The following is an 18,325-nucleotide window of genomic DNA, read 5'->3' as shown; positions in this document are numbered from 1 at the left end:
CCAAGTAAAGGACAAGGTCAGTAACTTCTACTCTAATAAAGAAGCACAGTGCTTGGGAGGCCTCCCCCAGGTTTTGGAGGCAACACACCCCACACTTGAGAAAACTACTCCCACCCATTCACTGGTGTTTAAGGGGCCGATGGTTTTGAGTGAGGCAACAACCACCGGCCGCAGCTCCAGCAGCTCTGCCGCTTCCGCCATACCATCCGGCTGACTCCAAGGGACCGAAGTATCTGCTAGAAAGGAAGGCTGGCAAGCCCCCAGGGGAGGGTCTCTCAGCAGAGATCCCTGGGGTTCTAGAGCAAGGTCACGCCACATGCAGAAGAGAACCATACACCCCTCGGAAAACCCCAAGGGGAAAGAACCCCAACAGCTCCTGGCATGTTCTTGGGCCGTGGCAGAGACAGAGCCCCTAAGTATGGGGCATCAAGTGCCCACACAGCCAGAACCATCCTTCACAAGCTGGGATGCCACATCTACCGAGTTATGAGGCCAGACAGGCCCAGGAACAACCCACTTTAAGATGACATTAAAGACCAAACTCGTGTGGGTCCACAAGGCACAAGTACTGGGGTACTGCACAACCACACGTCAAACCAAGAGACTCGCTCTGTGACAAAGGAGGTGCAGAAGTGGGCTGCGGCCGTGGACGTCACACGGTCCTATCCCGAAGCTACCAGCTGGAGTGGCCAGCGGCCTCTTCAAGACGAACCTGAGGCACCAGCTTGGAGATGACGTCTGTGAGGAACAGAGCCCTCCTCTAAGATGTACTGTGCTTCTTAAGCCACTACAGGGGGTTACATACCCAGCAGGCAAGCGTGGGTCCAGCGCACAGCGGGAGCACCACCCGACACCACTCTCAGGGACTCCCTTCGGAGTGGAGATTCCCACTTGGAGGGTTTCTACTTCCCTTAGCCTGAAACTTTAGGCTCGGTGTGTTGAAAGGACCTGGCTCCCAGAAGGGCACGTGGCTACCAGGGTTCACACAGTAAGAGTTAACCTCAGAAACTGCCTCATCAGTTTGGGCTCTTTGTGCCTACAGACCAGCAGGCCTGGGAACCTCCCACACTGGCAGGGGTGACTGAGGCTGATCACCATGAAGAGACAGGTCTGGCCACTACATAAACGAGTGGAAACTAATACAATTACTGAGGCAATATGTTTTTAACCACAAACGATTTTTTAAAATACTGTTAGCACATTTTGTCAGCTATAATCATAGAACTACTTATCTTATAATAAGGTTAATTTTGAAATTCCTGTCCTTGATGCTGCCACCTATACTAAAATAGCTACTCCAAAGATAGTATTCTGAAAGACAGAGACTCGCCAGAGAGAGGAGAGTCGGGGCCTCAGGGCCGTCTGTCTGGTTTCTGGGGAAGTGCTGTTGATACAGGTCTTGTTTGTTTTTGGCTGTGCTGAGTCTTTGTTGCTGCGCCTAGATTTGCTCTCCTAGTTGTAACAAGCGAGGGCTACTCTCCAGTTGCGGGGCGCAGGCTTCGCATTGCGGTGGCTTCTCCTGTCGCAGGGCACGGGCTCTAGGGCATGCAGGCTTCAGGGGTTGTGGCAAGTGGGCTCGGCAGTCATGGCTCCCGGGCTCTAGAGTACCCGCTCAGTAGCTGGGGCACAGGGGCTTAGCTGCCTCTGGGGGCTCTTCCCAGACCAGGGATGGAACTCATGTCTCCTGCACTGGCAGGTGGGGTTTTTTTTTTACCACTGAGCCACCAGGGAAGCCCTGTGCACACATATATTTAAAGGCACTTCTTCAGTGGAACATTATTCCTCTCTAACCCACTGAGAGCATGTATGTGATCAAAGAGGAAATGTCTAGAAGTCAGCCCAGAAAAGCAAGTTGCAAAATGCAATCCTTTAGCCACCTTTCTCTTCTAAAGTTGAGACTACTTCACTATTCTGACATATCTGAAAGATTTAAGTGTAAAATGTAACTTCAAGATGGAAAAAATGCTGAGCCAAGAAAAGATGGTCAGGAAACTAGGAGCAGGAGTCCAGGCAGAAGGGCAAGTATTCCACTGCGCTAATGGCAGTGAAAGAGCAACAAGGCGCTCCAAGAATAAACTGTCACCTCTGATCCATGTTTCCAGAAACATAGAGGTTAAAAGTCTTCTTGGAATGCAACAGCCTGGAAAATCTTGAGACTCTAATGCGATCATTTTGTCAATTTGACAACCAATTTTGGCCTCTTACCTCTAAGACAGCTACTTTAATGCCAACAAATGAACGCCTGTTCTTTCTCTAACATAAATCAAAGTATCTAAGGTTCAGGCAGAGTTTACCCACGGGACAGTTCAAGCTGCATCACCGTCAAACTCCCATTAAAGCTGATAACAGTTACAGTCGGGATTCTTGCTTTAAGTTTTCTTTAAAAAAACAAAACTTTTTTTAGAGCTTAAGTAAAGTTAGATGGAAAAGGAAATAGCAACCCACTCCAATATTCTTGCCTGGGAAAGCCCATGGACAGAGGAGTCTAGCGGGCAATACTCCATGGGGTCTCAAACAGTTAGACAAGACTTAGTGACTAAACAACAAAGCTATCTATTTATACATTTATACTTATATAAATTTCTAAGGCCTATGTGTATATATATATATGTCTACAATCCCCTTTTTTTTAAATTTTACAATTTAAAAAATCTGAGGGCAAACACGTTTTTTTTATGATCCGTTTGGTTACTAAACCTGAGATGACCTGAATTTATTTGCTGGTGAAATAAAGACTGTTTATCCTCCCCCTCCCCCCGCAAAAAAACCTTAAGTAAAATTAGAACTACAATCACTGTATATGCTATTTTCAGAATTACTCAGGGTCAACAACGCAGGAACTGAGTGATATTTTTTCAACTTCCACTGAAATCTTCCATAGACAAAAAGAGCCCTACTCTTAAAAAATTACAGTCTTAACATAACTAAAGGAGCTAACATAACTAAAAGCATAAAGTTAAGAAGACTGTGACAAGGAAGCACATTTGTGTATTTCTATTTACTCAATGATTCAATCAAATCAGTTACAAGTTAAAACCTGATTTGTGTGTCAGTAGCATTTAGGCTCGGAGAAAGGAATGGCACCCCACTCCAGTACTCTTGCCTGGAAAATCCCAAGGATGGAGGAGCCTGGTGGGCTGCAGTCCACGGGATTGTAATGAGCCGGATGCGACTGAGCGATTTTACTTTCCCTTTTCACTTTCATGCATTGGAGAAGGAAATGGCAACCGACTCCAGTATTCTTGCCTGGAGAATCGCAGGGATGGCGGAGCCTGGTGGGCTGCCGTCTATGGGGTTGCACAGAGTCGGACATGACTGAAGCGACTTAGCAGCAGCAGCAGTATTTAGGCTAAACCCTGGAACATGTAGTCAAATTTCCACTCTTAAACCTTTTCTGGCCTTTCCTCACTCTACAGTAAAGTATAACTAAGAAAAAAAATCTACTCCTGTTTCTGCTATAGTTATCAGAACAGTGGACAGGATAATTATTTATTTTCACTCTTTATCAATTTCAGTCCCAAATATAAAAGTAAATATGTGAACTTTACTAATACGTGGAAAGAACAGGAAAAAGTAAGGAACACAAAAAATGGTATCAACTCAAACCAAGTCAAGTCATCTGCTGGATATGTGTACTTCCAACCATAGTTTGGAGAGAAAGAGGCATGATAAGAGGAGCTGGTTGTCAAAAAAAAAAAAAAAAAAAGGATTTTTCTTTTTTGGTATAGCTATTTAAATGTGCCCCAAAAAATTTACTTAAAAAGGCCCAAACTACAGAATCCCCTCAATATAGAAAGTATCTGAAAGCTGTGAACAAGGGTCAAGGAAATATCTTCAGAACTTTATGCTGATATTATGTTTTTATAAAGAATGAAAGTCTCAGGATTCACTTGAAAATATAACAAAATAGAAGAGTAGAAATGTGCTGTTTAGAATATAGATAGTCCTTTTCTCTTTTTTTTCTTCTTTAATATTTTAAAATCTATTTCTTTGCCTGCACCAGGTCTTAGTTGCGGCATGTGGGATCCAGTGCCCTGACCAGGGACTGGATCCAGGCCCCTTGCATTGGGAGCCCAGAGTCTTAGCCACTGGACCACCAGAGGTCTCTGGACAGTACTTGTCCATACCAACAGTTTCTTAGGAGCTCTGAATGCTTAACACAAAAGGTCAACAATATCTCTAAATGACTATGGACTAAAAAGTAACTTCTGGTTAGAAGAAGTAGGCTAGGAAAACGTACCCCTGAGAGAATGAAAACCTCATTTTCTTTGGCAGCTGTTTTGGCACAAAAATTGGAAATTCTTTTGTTACACTTTGCTCCAGTAGAAAAAAATTTTCCTCTCATCTACATAGCTTTATGAATTACAGGACTATTTTGAAAGCTCTGTCAGCATCTCTAAATTCTATCCAAATGTCCTCTAATATAACAAAAACTACTTTCTGGACCCCAGCAGGATCCCCAGAAGCGCTTTGAGCATCCCAATCACCTGAGTTAGAACACCAGTACTGAAAGTAAGAAAGATGGGCTTTCCACCTGAGACCTGGCTCTTCTAGCTACAGTTATCTGTGCAGCATCAGTGGAGACGTAAACTCCGCCGCCGAACAGCCTTGGCTGGCCCCCACCATCACTCCACTCCATGGCCGGTTCTGGGTGGCCATCTGGTGAGCTCCTCTTACAGCTTCTGGTGGGACCTGGGAGGAGAGCAGGGCACCTCGCCCACTGTGACTGCCACTGCAAGGAGAGTGAGCCTGAAGCTGGAGAGGCTCACCACGTGGAGAGAGCCTGACGGGGAAGCCTAAACAAGGGAAGCACTGTTGAGAAACGGAGAAAGTCCAGGAGACTTGATCCAGTGGAGTCTGACGCTGGCACTGCCTGTAGCTCTGCTCGTGCCCTGAGCCAATGGGTGTGCAACCACACCCCCACCAATTTGTGTTCTTTGACCCTTTTTGAATTGATATTGTCCACAGAATGGAAAGAGTCCTGTATCAGTTAAGATGTTTTCCTCTGCAAGTAAAAGAACACCTGACTAAAAATGGCTTAAACAACAGATGTTTATTATCTCATATAACAGGCAGCTCTGAGATAGGTGGTTTCAGGGCTATCAATTCAACAGAACAACAGTGCAGTTGAGAATCCAGGTTTTCCATCTGTCCCCTTGGCAAGCCCTAGCATTCTGGCTTTGTCTTTGAGCCACGATGACTGCAAGATGGCTGCCAGTGCTCCAGACATCATATCTTCATACAGCAGTATCGAAGGAAGGAGAAATTTCTTTTTACCAGAGAGAAAAAAGTTTTCCAAAACTCATCACCCCGGCCTATTTCCCTTCGATCTCACTGGCCAGAACTGGGTCTCACACTGTCCACTGCCTCCACCCCTCTCAGACAATCACTGGTAGAAGATAACACAATTTTCATGATGGCAAAGCCCAATCTTGACTCGGAGGGGCCTACCTTCCTTAAGTGTACTGTGGCAAGACACTAGGTTCAAAACGAGGACTCTGTTTCCAGGGCAGGGGGGTGGCTCTCGGCAGGCCCCTAACACCACCTCTCGAAGTCCTCTTACAAGTGCTGGTGCTCAACAATCCCCGGTCACTCAAACATTCAAAAGTCAGGACCCTGACATCCCAAACCAAATCATACGAACCACCACTTTAATTGCCACGTGCACCATGCCAGATACACGGCAACTATGGTTCTTATTCGTAAGAAACTATGTAAACTGACCACAAAACTGTAACTTCCTTGAGTGGTTTTTTAAGTCTTTACTGGATGCCCAAGAATAACAGGTATTAGCTAAATAGGTTATTTTCAACATGCCCAATATCAGGAAAGGAATGTTAATGAATGATCTTCCTCTTCTTAGAGCTCGAAGGCTCTTGTTAGCTAAGTTAGAATCTGCCAGGATGTGCATATGAAGAGCCTGTTCAATACAGAACAGGAACTCTCTGAGTAAAACCTGTTTCTAACTCTTTACTGAAGATCAAAACTTTCTAGTGGTACCTCTTCCTTAAAATATGACATCACCTGGGGCTATGGGGCTTAAATGAGATGACACTGTGAAAGCTCACAGCCCAGAACCTGGCACTGAAGGTACCATGAAGTCCAGGGAAGACAACGGAAGGGCTGAACCAGAGTTGTGGGACTGCTGGCAGGGGAAGAATGGACAGAGTCTGGTCATTCAGTTTATTTAGAGATATTCGTGATGTGGGCCATTTTTAAAGTCTTTACTGAATTTGTTACAATATTGCTTCTGTTTTGTTTTGGTTTTTTGGCCTCAAGGCATGTGGGCTCCTCAGCTCCCTGACCAGGGAACAAACTCGCATCCCTTTACTGGAAGGCAAAATCTTTAACCACTGGACCATCAGGGAGTCCTTGATCATTCATTTCTAAAGTTAACCTGTGCTGTGCTATGCTTAGTCGCTCAGTCCTGTCCAACTCTTTGCAACCCCATGGGCTGTAGCCTGCCAGGCTCCTCTGTCCATGGGGATTCTCCAGGTAAGAATACTGGAGTGGGTCACCATGCCCTCCTCCAGGGATCTTCCCAACCCAGGGATTGAACCCAGGTCTCCCACATTGCAGGTGGATTCTAAACCAGATCTAAGGCAAGGAAAATTAACTTACAGAGGACTAAAGGTGATAAGGCAGTATTAAATATCATCAGTAGGCAAGTGGAAATTAGTGAAAGTAACGACAACGTAGTAAGCTGACTACTAACCTTTAGCTAACCTTAGTGAAACCCTATTTACTATCCTGTAAGCCTGAGATCCAACCAGTCCATTCTAAAGGAGATCAGCCCTGGGTGTTCTTTGGAAGGAATGATGCTAAAGCTGAAACTCCAGTACTTTGGCCATCTCACGCGAAGAGTTGACTCATTGGAAAAGACTCTGATGCTGGGAGGGATTGGGGGCAGGAGGAGAAGGGGACGACAGAGGATGAGATGGCTGGATGGCATCACCGACTCGATGGACGTGAGTTTGAGTGAACTCCGGGAGATGGTGATGGACAGGGAGGCCTGGCGTGCTGCGATTCATGGGGTCGCAAAGAGTGGGACACAACTGAGCGACTGAACTGAACTGAACTGAAGCCTCCCCACCCACATCTTGACTTTAACACTTACTGAAGAGTGAGGCCGCTCCTTCTTCCTTCTTCCTTCTTAAACACTTCAATGAACTCACATGTGAGCTCAACTGTTATTACACTGATTCACACACTCTAAATTGAGGCTAATTACCTTTCAACAAGTTGCCACAGGAAACAAAAGAGGGAAATGTAAGTGAGGTAGAAGGGAATGCCCTCTGACGACTTTAGATGCGACTAACGTTAAACCTTAAAGTGAGGATCTCTTCTGGCTGTAAAATTCAGTGATTCTATGAATTACGTGTCGCTTACTCGCCTCAGTGGAGTGACAGCACAGCCTAGCAGTAGGCCTTAGAGTGAACAGTGTGAATGTTTATTTCCAAACCTAACCTAAACCAATGCTGCATCGGGAAAGAATTTCTGAATATACTAAAGCAGATCTACAAGGCAAAGAAAGCTTATAAAGCGCATACAACTGTGTGTGCATGTGTATTCAGATGCTCAGTCGTGTCCACCTCTTTGGGACCCCACGGCCTGTAACCCGCCAGGCTCCTCTGTCCATGGAATTTCCCAGGCAAGAATACTAGAGTGGGTTGCTATTTCCTACTCCAGGGGATCTTCCCAATCCAGGGATTGAACCCATGTCTCTGGTGTCTGCTGCACTGGCAGGCAGATTCTTTATCACTGTGCCAACTGGGAAGCCTGTCATGTAGAAATATATACATAAAACTAACTTATAAAGCAGTGGTGATAAGACACAGATATCAGCAGCAGGCTACTGGAAACTAGAAATAAAGTAACCACAACATAATAAACTGATGAGAACCTTGGATGTGCCCTGGTTTCAGAAGTAGAAAGGGCTCTTGAGCATATAGTGGGGCTTCCATGTGACTTTTAGGAAGTCATCACTACTCTCTGAGCCCCCGGTATACTCACGTGTAAAACAGAATCATAACACCCTCACGGCAGTTGGCAGAGAAGATGAAATGAGCTCAGGTGTAAACCACATCTTGTGTGCTTAGGAGCACTTGGGAGGCACTCAAAAAATGGTACTGTTACTGCTTTAAGTATAGGATCGCCATTAAGCACTTACCTAATGAGACCACAGCAACACTCTCTGGCAAGAAATGTAATCTGTATCGGATCAGTAAATGCACCAATATGATGCAGATAGCTGTGGGAAAAAATAAGACACTGTTAAAACAACCCAACTTTGAATGGAAACACCAAGCCCAAGGCAGCAGTTATTTCTGGGAGGCCGCCAGGGAAACGGACAACTGGCAGTGACACAGTAAACTTCAGCTGTCTTTTCAACTTCTTATTTCTGAATCTGGAGGTACTTCACTACATTTTACATCATTTCTTTACACGCTTGAACTAGCTGCTGCTTTCCAGTTGTTGAAAGAGCAACAGACACCTATCTTTCTTCTGAGTGATTAAATCTCATACAACCATTTAAAATTATTCAAATTTCCCTTATTCCGAGAAATGATCCTCAACAGTGAGGAAGAAGTCAATGAACTCAATCAGTTTTATGCAAAGACAGCTACAACAGAATATATGTTGACAGCAAGTATTTTGCAGCCTTGTGATGTGTTCTCTTTCAACACAGAAGGAAGTCAGGGTGTTTTACAAACAGGACAAAGTTAATCCTAATCTGGTGATAAGAACATAGAGACCTAGAGATGGGGTGCCTGCTTCCCAGCTGGGTACTGGGACTTCCACCGGTTGAGGGCTCCCCATGAGCCAGGGGAGGCCCTGAGCACTTCCCAAGTGCTCTCTCAGCTGACCATCAACACCCTCTCTGAATGAGCTGGCATCACCTCTGCCTCCTTTGATTAAAGATAAGAAAGCTGAGGCTGAGCGAGGTCACACCACCGCTGGGTGCCACTGGCCCAAGCTCAAGTCCAACCCTGTCCCCTTAATCCTTGGCACCCACCACCCACTACTGGAGGCCTTCATCCTCAACCAGGAAAATGAGAATAATGTCTGACTTTCCTCACAGGGGTGTTGTCATGAAAGAAAAGATCCAAAAAGATGTAAAATTGTTAGAAAGGAATAGGTTTTTCAGACCAAAAAAAGCACACTTTCACATAAATAACTCCTGAATGTAATTTCAAGGCCCAAGTATTACTGTGCATTTTCTTTTACTAGGCACCTGGGTGGTATGCCATCTCATCAGAGTATTATAGTATTAAAAATAAATGAGTTGCTTTTGTAAAAGGAAATGTTCAAACAATCTGCATGACTGTGAACGGGCCACCCTCAGAGCCCACGCTGACAAATTAGGTTATCTTTAGTCCCACCAGAAAGCACCAGGTGGCCAGAGAAAGGAAACAGCTGTAAATATGGAAATTGTGTCCTCCTTTCATTCTGTGCTTTAAACTATCAATCTGTGGTGTGATTTCATTATAAATATTTAGCCTAGTTAGAAAAGTCCTCCATTAAATACTAAGAGCAAGAAAGAAGTTCCAATGCATAAGCTCAACATGGAACCAGTGAGAATGCCTACTGTATAAAAATGTAGACACACGAGCACATAAGTAGACAGAAATATATAGATCTAAGGAGCTGAATCAGTTGCTGCTCTTTCTTTGCACCAATCTGGATGACAAAATTTAAAAGCTTCTGCTCGTAAATCAGATAACTATCTGAAGCTACAGAGGAAAAGAGGGACTCCCTTGGTGGTCCAATGATGGAGACTCTGCACATGCAATGCAGGGGGCTGGGCTCCATCCCTGGTCGGGGAACGGAGGTCCTGCAGCATGCAGCAACTAAGACCTGGTGCAGCACCCCCACCCCAAAACAAGAGCAAAAGAAAAGCTGTCTATCAGCAGAGAGAGCTGCATGTAAGGACGAGCAATGCCGCAGAATGGTCTTCAGAGATAAAAAGGAGATCTGCAAAGACAACCCACAGAATGACAGAAAATATTTGTTGGTCATATGTCTGATAAGGGTCTAGTGTCCACAGTATATAAAGAAGAACAAAAAGACAACACACTTTTTTTAAATGGGCAAAAGATATTTTAGACATTTCTCTAAAGAAGATATGCAAATGGTCAATAAGCACATGAAAAGGTACTCATCTTCGTTAATCATTAGAAAAACGCAAATCAAAACCACAATGAGACACAACTCCACAGCCTTTAGGATGGTAACAAGGATAGAGAGCAACCAGAGCCCGCAGCTACGGCGGGAAAGTTCAGCAGTTTCTGAGAAAGCTCCTCAGAGTAACCACTCAACCCAGCAATCCCATTCCTAAGTACATATATCCAAGAGAAATGGGTTTTAATATGCCCACATAAGAACTTGAACAAAAGTGTTCATAGCAGCACTATTCACAATAGCCAAAAGGTGGAAACAATCCAAATGCCCATCAGCTGATGAATGGATAAACACGAGGACGATTATTCAGTCAAAGAAAGGAAGGGGATTCTGACACACGCCACAACACGGATGAACCCTGAAGACATTGCGTTACATGAAAGAAGCCAGACATAAAAGGCCCACACCGTATGGTCCCATTTGTATGAAATACCCTCAGCAGGCAAATTCCTAGAGACAGCAGAACAGTGTTTACCAGAGACTGCGGGGAGACAGAATGGGGAGTGGCTGCTTTTAACAGGAACTGGGTTTCCTTCAGGGGTGCCGAAAATGTTCCAGAACTAGATCATGGTGATGGCTGCCCAGATTCAGATTACATTACTGTGAATGTAATGAATGCCACTAAATCATATACTTCGAAATGGTAAACTGGACGTCTATTTTACTACACACACACAGATTTTTGTCTTAAAAAAAAAAACAAACAAGGAAAGTTACATGCAAAAAGCACTAACATGGAAAGATCTCCAAGCCATTCTGTGAGAAGAAAAGCCGAGCTACAGGACCCCTCTTACGTTAAAACAAACTCCGGACAGTATGTGCCTATCGCTGCCTGTGTGCTTATGAATGTACATATGTATACATACACATCCGAGCACACATTTTCAAGAACACTTGAGAAAATACAGAGCAAGGAGGGACAAAACCTTCTGGGTGATATGGATGGTATGAGCACCACAAATTCCCGTATTTCCAATTTTCCATGCCTGAAGTTTTAATTATGGAAAATACATTGAAACATAAGACATGTCAATTTTAACAACTCCATTAAATTTTACGGCCCATAAAATGTGTCGAATGATGCTAATAGTTAACTCTAGTGTACATCAGTAACAGTGACTCACCACTGTCACTGTGGAGTCAAAGATCAGCAAAGGAAAAGTGTAGGTCAACTGACCTCAAACTTCTTGAAGTCAAAATTAGAATTTTGGCATCCTTTGCACACACAAGTCACAATCTCATTTGATTTGACTACAATAGTAAACAAAAGCGGTAAATCTGTTCCAGGTTAGGAACTCCTGAAGTCTAGAATAACAGACGGACTGTTTCCCTCAATTCACTAGTCTATGCATTAAGTGATCTGGCTAGTTATCTATTAATAGACATTTTTTTTCCTTATCAGATTTACATTGTGTGGACATATAATCAGGAATAAATATACAAGATACGTAATAATTTGCTGATATACAAGAGAGAGAAAACCTCCCTTCAAATTTACATAGAAAGCATTCCATTCCGCTAACACATGCTAATCTACCCGTGCAAAGTGAAGATACCAAATCGTCAACTGATTAGGGGAAACAGAAACCACCTGACCAATGTCAGAGGCTTACGATGGGTTTGTAGAGAAGACAATGCAAGAGAAATACGCAGCACTGCTAAATACAGCTCAGCCCTTTTTGGCCTCAAAGATGTACAAACACTGGGCAGCATTTTATCTGGATTAAAAAGCACATCATAAAAACCTGCTTTGTGATCGCTGGCACAAGCTAATCCGAGCTGCTCCACACCCTGAAAGTTACTTTGAACGTCTTATTTCTCACTCTCCAGTGAAAAAGGTGATCACAAAACGAAACTTTTTTTCCCAAGGCTTGCCTTTTATATCCCCTAACATATCATGCTGACAACAGTGTAAACAGACTAACAATACTCCCTCAGGATTAAGGATTCGGTACTAAAGACTTCTTGGTCAAGAAAACAACTGCTTTTCTTCTTAGTATTCAAGTACTATAACAAAAGGGGGAAAAAAGAAAACAAGAGTCCTTGATCGTTGAAGTAATCCCTGAGAAGCAGAATCACCTTAACAGAGTAAAAAATTACTTGGGCATATCCAATCTAAACGGACACCGTGCACTTGTGGTTTGTGTACTTTTTTGGGAAAAAGCTTTTTTAAAACTATATGGGAATTCCCTGGCAATCCAGTGGAGAAGACTCTGCAGTGATGCCAAGGGCTTGGGTTTGATCCTTGGTCAGGAATTAAGATCCCACAAACCACACTGCATGGCAAAAAAGAAGAGTTTTTAAAAACCTATAAAAGACAAGGATGAGTTCTGAGATTTTAAATTAAATAAAATTATGTAGTAAAATTACTTAACAGTCTAAATATAAATGTGAAAGAAGTTACACTTTTCTGCGAAAAAATAAACCAAAAACAATCCTAATTGCCATCAGAGAAATACTCTGCACTCTTATATTTTTTGTACCTTCCATTCTTCTGAAAAGATCTAACTAGAAATATGACTCAATATAATTAAAGAGGAGCATAAAATGTAAACGTGCCAACTTCACTTTACAAACAAGTTTGGAGAATCCTACTCGAAGTTATTTCTTTCTTAGCTGATCCAAAGTGGTTGTGCAGTTTTAACTGGGTTTTCTGGTCTAAGACACTTGTCTACTGTCCATAGTGTCTGCAAGGCAGCTAACAAATTGCCTTTTATCTAAACTTCCTGACCGATGTCTGGCAACCTGAAAATTAGCCTCTAGTCTCCCCTAAAACAGATCTGTCAATTAATTTAAACTCTATGGGCCTAAATTTCTTCACCTGTGAAATAAGGAGGTTGAATAAAATGAGATCTTAAGTTTGAGAGAGTGAATCTCTTTAAAGAAAAATATCACGTGAGTAAACAGCGGCACAGAGAAGGCAATGGCACCCCACTCCAGTACTCTTGCCTGGAAAATCCCATGTACGGAGGAGCCTGGTGGACTACAGTCCATGGGGTTGCAAAGAGTCGGACACGACAGAGCGATTTCACTTTCACTTTTCACTTTCCACTTTCCTGTATTGGAGAAGGAAATGGCAACCCACTCCAGTGTTCTTGCCTGGAGAATCCCAGGGGCAGGGGAGTCTGGTGGGCTGACATCTCCGGGGTCGCACAGTCGGACACGACTGTAGCGACTTAGCAGTAGCAGCAAACAGCGGCACAGGCGGTACACAGACATGGCAAAAGCCATGACCACAGTTATCGGGAACAACAGAGGTTAAAGAAAATAGTGTGCGAACACGAGGGGGTCTGGTCTTCCACTCACAGCAAAACTCTTAACTAAGTGAACGTTTACATGGAAGCTGAATGGACACAAGAGACAAAACGCAGCTCTGGTCAGAAAGTCAGATGCTTTGCCGTGTGACCCCCGACCCCCAGACACACCGTCACACACAGAGACTCATGAGCAGAATCTGAAATACACTGAACTAGAAGATGTTCAAGGTTCTTTCCAGATCAAGAATTCTGTCTTTGTTTCAAAGGACATCTATGATAAAGACGTTCTTCAGAATGACTAAGCTCAATGATTTTATAAAGAAAGAGGACTATGAGACGAAACAGTTATAGCATCATGAACTGATCAGTGACCCTCCGTGTATGAACTGAAAGTCAAATGAGAGGCAGACTTGACAAAGTCAACAGTAGCTGACCCGGGTTTGACCATACAGATAGCACACACAGACGCTCAAAATGCCAGGGGATGGTGTTTCCGAGAACATTCCCCGAAGACCTGCATTCACCTAGGACGAGGAGGCTGAAGAAAATGGTCATGCCGCTCGACTGCTCTTCCTGCTGAGCTTGCTCCCCTGTCTGCACCGGGAGGATGGGCTTGGCAGGGGTCGGGAGCACCAGTTTCGTAGTGACCACCAGGGTGGTGTGCAGGGTGACATTGAAACCTTCATGAGTCGTGTTGGGGAACCTGTTGGAGAACATAAAAAGCAGCTGAATTAGACAAAGGAAAGAGGGCCCTGAGTTATCAACACATACACAAACCAGAAAGAGAACTTTGGCCTGGAGCTCTATGGCATTCACAAGGCTTGCAACCAAGAGGCAAGCCTTGGAGAGAAACTGGTTAGGAAGATTCCTGCCTGCTGCTGCACGAGGGTACGGGTGGCCTCAGGTGCACTGAACACAACCACTCAGAGGTCAGGGACAAGGGGGAGTCAGGGCCAGTGTAGAGCCAAATGCTGCCTTAATGGGGATTTAAGGACTGAGCACAGCACAAAGGGAGGCAAACTGGAGTCTCATCACATTCCAAGTTCGAACATCATTTACTAACCACCTTTACTTCTCCAGTTTACATTCTTTTCCTTAGATCGAATGTGCAAGAAGCCACAGATTTTACTCAATTGTTGATTAAGTCTGAATGCCCTACCCTACTTTACAACCTCAGTTCAATGGCCCCAAAATAATCCCCTCTGTAACACCCCCACTCCACCCCACCACTATGTTCCTCACAGCTATCTCCTCACATTGTGTTGGGATTGTAAACTAGTGTGATAATGACATAATAACCATTGCAGCTGTGATTGTAACAACTGATGTTTTTTGAGTACAGCCTCATTCTGGGGACCAGGTAACATACAAACCTGCATTTAACACGCATAACAAGCCTGAGGTGGACTTTGCTACTTTCTCTTTTTTACCTGTGAATAACAGGCTCAGAGACCCTTTTGTTATGCCTGCTGGCTTAATGTGGCTAGTATCTCAGTAAGTCAGTGGCAGAATCAAGCCAAATTTGAATCCAAACTTGAAATCACTGAGCCATACCACCTCTTTTCCTTTGTGCTGCTGAGGCCCAGTTTAGTGTCTGTGACAGCCAAGATGCTCAGTAAGTAAGCTAACTGAACGAAATGACCCTAGGCTAAAAGACATATAGAAAAGTTGTCAGGCGAGGGAGTACAATTTCAACTGTTGGCTTGGTTCCTTGTTAATTTTCATACACTCCTTCCACGAAGACGGGCTTCTATAACATGCAGCAGACTGTGCCGGGCAGGTATGCAGAAAAGACTAAGAGTGGTCCTTCCTGAGGCAACTGAAGGACGGAGACACCTCACTCCCTTTATCTTACACAGCCAGCTCCCTTGCTCTCTACACTCCAGCCTTCCTTTTTTTCTGTCCTTAGTGTCAAAAGGCACTAAGCTCTTTCTTGCACCTGTCTTCCCTCTCCTATTCCTCCTTTTGGCCTCTAAGGCTTCATCCGGCACGTCACCTGCTCCTGAGAAGCCTCCTCCACCCCAGTACCATTCCGCTTCCTTCAGAACACTGAAATTATCTTGTCTATTTACGGTCTTCTCTTTCCACTAGAACGAAAGCTCCTTGAGAGGGGCTCCGGGTCGGTCTCCCTCTCTACCATGTGACCAGGGCCTGATCGACAGTAGATGGCCACCAGTTTAATGAATAAATGGATTTCATTGAAGGAAACAAGAAAACATGATCGTTACAACGGAGGAGGGGACTGGCTACGTAAGGGGGAGGGGGGGGAGGACTTTCTGGAGGCGGCGGAGCGCTGCGTAATCAGCAGATGACCGAAAAATGGGAAAGTGAAATCTGGGCTGCGGTTTCCGCAAGGCAGCTTCCGAGATCTACGACCAACGGCCGATACCTAGCCAGAGGGTCCAACCTCAAGGGGGCTGCGCGGCCCAGGCCCGCCCCTCCCCCGGCTCGCAGGCGCCAGCACGGTCAGTCCCGGCCAACCCGCGCGAGGAGCTCCGCCTTCTGGGGCCGGAGGGCGGCCTGAAGGGCTCGCTGTCACCCGACCGGGCCCAGCCCTGCCGCCTCAGCCGCCCAGGAAAAAAAGCCCACTCACTCCTCTTCCGCCATCTTCTCCCCAATCCCGCGGAGCCTCCGAGACCACCGAGCGCGGGGCTAGCAGGGCCCGCTTTTGCTTCCGGCTTCCGCTGGAGGCGCGGGCGGGCCGACCGGCAGCGGGGCGGAGTCTCGGCTGCGCGAGGCCGGCATTTCTGTCCCTTCGTCTCTATGGCCGGAGGGTGGGAGGATGCGCGTGGGAGGACCCCGGGGAACTTTCAGGGTGTGTGGCCGCACTTCTTTTGGCCCCTCTGGCCCTGCGAAGTTCCGGCTGTTCCCTTCCACAGGGTTGGGACGTTTTGGGGAAACTCCTGAGTTGACTGTGACTCATCCTGAAAGCGCGCGCTTTCCTCCCGGTGTCCAGGAATTGACCATAGTTAAAGTGGGACGGAAGCTTCTAGAGTAAGCTTAGCAGAGGGACCCCACGGGTATACCCCCCCAGTCTCAGTTTTCCCCAGCCCAAAAGAGGACTAGCCACCTGGGTTTTGCAGAATTGTGCAGTATTCTATCTGTAAACATATATTGAGTTCTGACTGTATTCCTGTCTTTAAAATAGAGGATGATGATCTTAAGAATGAATCCTCCATTCATTTGTTCATTGTCTCAACAAATAATCAGACGCCTATACGTGGTTCCAGGTGGCTCAGTGATAAAGAATCCGCCTGCCAATGCAGGAGACACAAGAGACACCGGTTTGATCACTGGGTGGGGAATATCACCTGGAGGAGGAAAGGGCAATATTCTTGCCTGGAGAATCCCATGGACAGAGGAGGCTGGTGAGCTACAGTCCATGAGGGTCGCGAAGGGTCAGACAGGACTGAGCATGCAGGCGCGTGGTTAGTGTCCTGGTCTGTGTGGGTTATAAAAGAATTTCCAGACACCAGGCAGAATGAAAGGAGAATAAAGTTTATTTCCAAGGCCCCCCTTGGTTTTGTTTTGTTTTTTTCTGTTCTTTTGTCCTTGGGAAACCACAGTTAGCAGTGATCTGTGGGGTTGGGGAAACAGGAAAGAACAAAGTGAAGTTGGAGGGGTAGGAAGGCCCCCACCTGGAGAGCTGGTACCTTCTTGTGAGGCCTTTGGCTTTGATGCCAGCTCTGCGGCTACTTCCCTCCCTGGTGGAAACCATCGTAGCTCGGCAGCTGTGATAGCTGTTTAAACCCTTTTTCTGACTCTGCTATTCTTCCTTAAGCTTTTCCCACAGCGGAGGAACTAAACACACACAACAGAGGCCCCAGTGAACCTTTTAAACTTCAGTCACTGCCCTGCTTAAGCCAGGTACCCTGGCTTCCAGTCTCAGTCAGAGGGAAAAAAAAGGTGGAGAAGCTCCAGGACTCAACCCTGCCCCCTCTGCCTTGTGAGGTCAGTCCCCTCCCTCCTACTCACATTTTCCGCTGTGGTCACAGTGACTTCCTTGGGGGCACCTGAAACACACCAGGATCAATTGTACCTCTGCACTGGCCAGGCCCTTGGTCAAGAATCCTCAGCCCTGGGACTTGCCTGGGGGCCCAGTGGCTAAGACTGCGCTCTCACTGCGGGCAGCTGGGGTTCCAGCCCTGGTGAGAGAACTGCGTCCCACATGCTGCAGCTGAGACCTGGTGCAGCCAAATCAATAAAACCTTTTAAGAAAGAATACTCAGCTCCTACTTGCTTCTTGACACCCACCTTTCCCACTTTCTGTTTACCTTTCTCTTGTCCAATATGCCTTCCCTGACCAACCTGTCTAAAATCCAAGTGCTCTTCCCTTCTCTGCATTCTTCTCCTCCATAACCCTGAACATATTATATGTTTTACTTATATGTTCATTTACTGTTCTTCTCTCCATGAGAACATAAACTTCTGAATGGCAAAGTTTTGTTCTCTTTTAAGTACCTAGACTAGTACCTGGCATAAAGTAGCAACTAGAGAGAAAGATGACCTTGAGATTTCCCTGATCCTCCAGTGGTTATGACTCTGCACTTCCAATGCAGGGGCCGAGAGTCTGATCCCTGCTCAGGGAACTAAGATCCCACATGTATTGGCGTAGCCAAAAGTAATTTAATTTAATTTAAAAATGAACAAATAATCCATTTTGAGTTTTTTTTGGGTATGGCGTTAAAGAGTGTTCTAATTTCATTCTCAGAATAGGAGAAAATATTTGCAAATGAAGCAACCAACCAGGGATTAATCTCCAAAATATACAAATGGCTTATGCAGCTTAATATAAAGAAAAAGCAAAACACATAACCAAATCAAAAAATGGGCAGAAGTTCTAACGGAGACGTTGTTGTTCAGTCTATTTGTCATGTCTGACTCTG

The 18,325-nt window shown here is 45.2% G+C and overlaps 1 protein-coding gene across 2 annotated transcripts in view; it reads right to left on the bottom strand.

The window, feature by feature from the left end:
* Positions 1-16,290, bottom strand: part of SLC9A8 (solute carrier family 9 member A8) — a 71,677-nt gene extending 55,387 nt beyond the window's left edge. For both annotated transcript variants that reach the window (XM_069548808.1, XM_069548809.1), the window contains exons 1-3: positions 16,033-16,290; positions 13,964-14,142; positions 8,171-8,251 (exon numbers count right to left, since the gene is read on the bottom strand). In XM_069548808.1, coding sequence (XP_069404909.1) covers positions 8,171-8,251; positions 13,964-14,142; positions 16,033-16,046 — 274 coding nt within the window. In that variant the 5' untranslated portion in view covers positions 16,047-16,290. The remainder of the gene's footprint in view (positions 1-8,170; positions 8,252-13,963; positions 14,143-16,032) is intronic.
* Between the last annotated feature and the right edge of the window lie 2,035 nt (positions 16,291-18,325).

This window comes from Ovis canadensis, chromosome 13 (assembly GCF_042477335.2).
Source record: "Ovis canadensis isolate MfBH-ARS-UI-01 breed Bighorn chromosome 13, ARS-UI_OviCan_v2, whole genome shotgun sequence".
NCBI lineage: Eukaryota > Metazoa > Chordata > Mammalia > Artiodactyla > Bovidae > Ovis > Ovis canadensis.
This window is presented reverse-complemented; position numbering and strand designations above follow the sequence as displayed.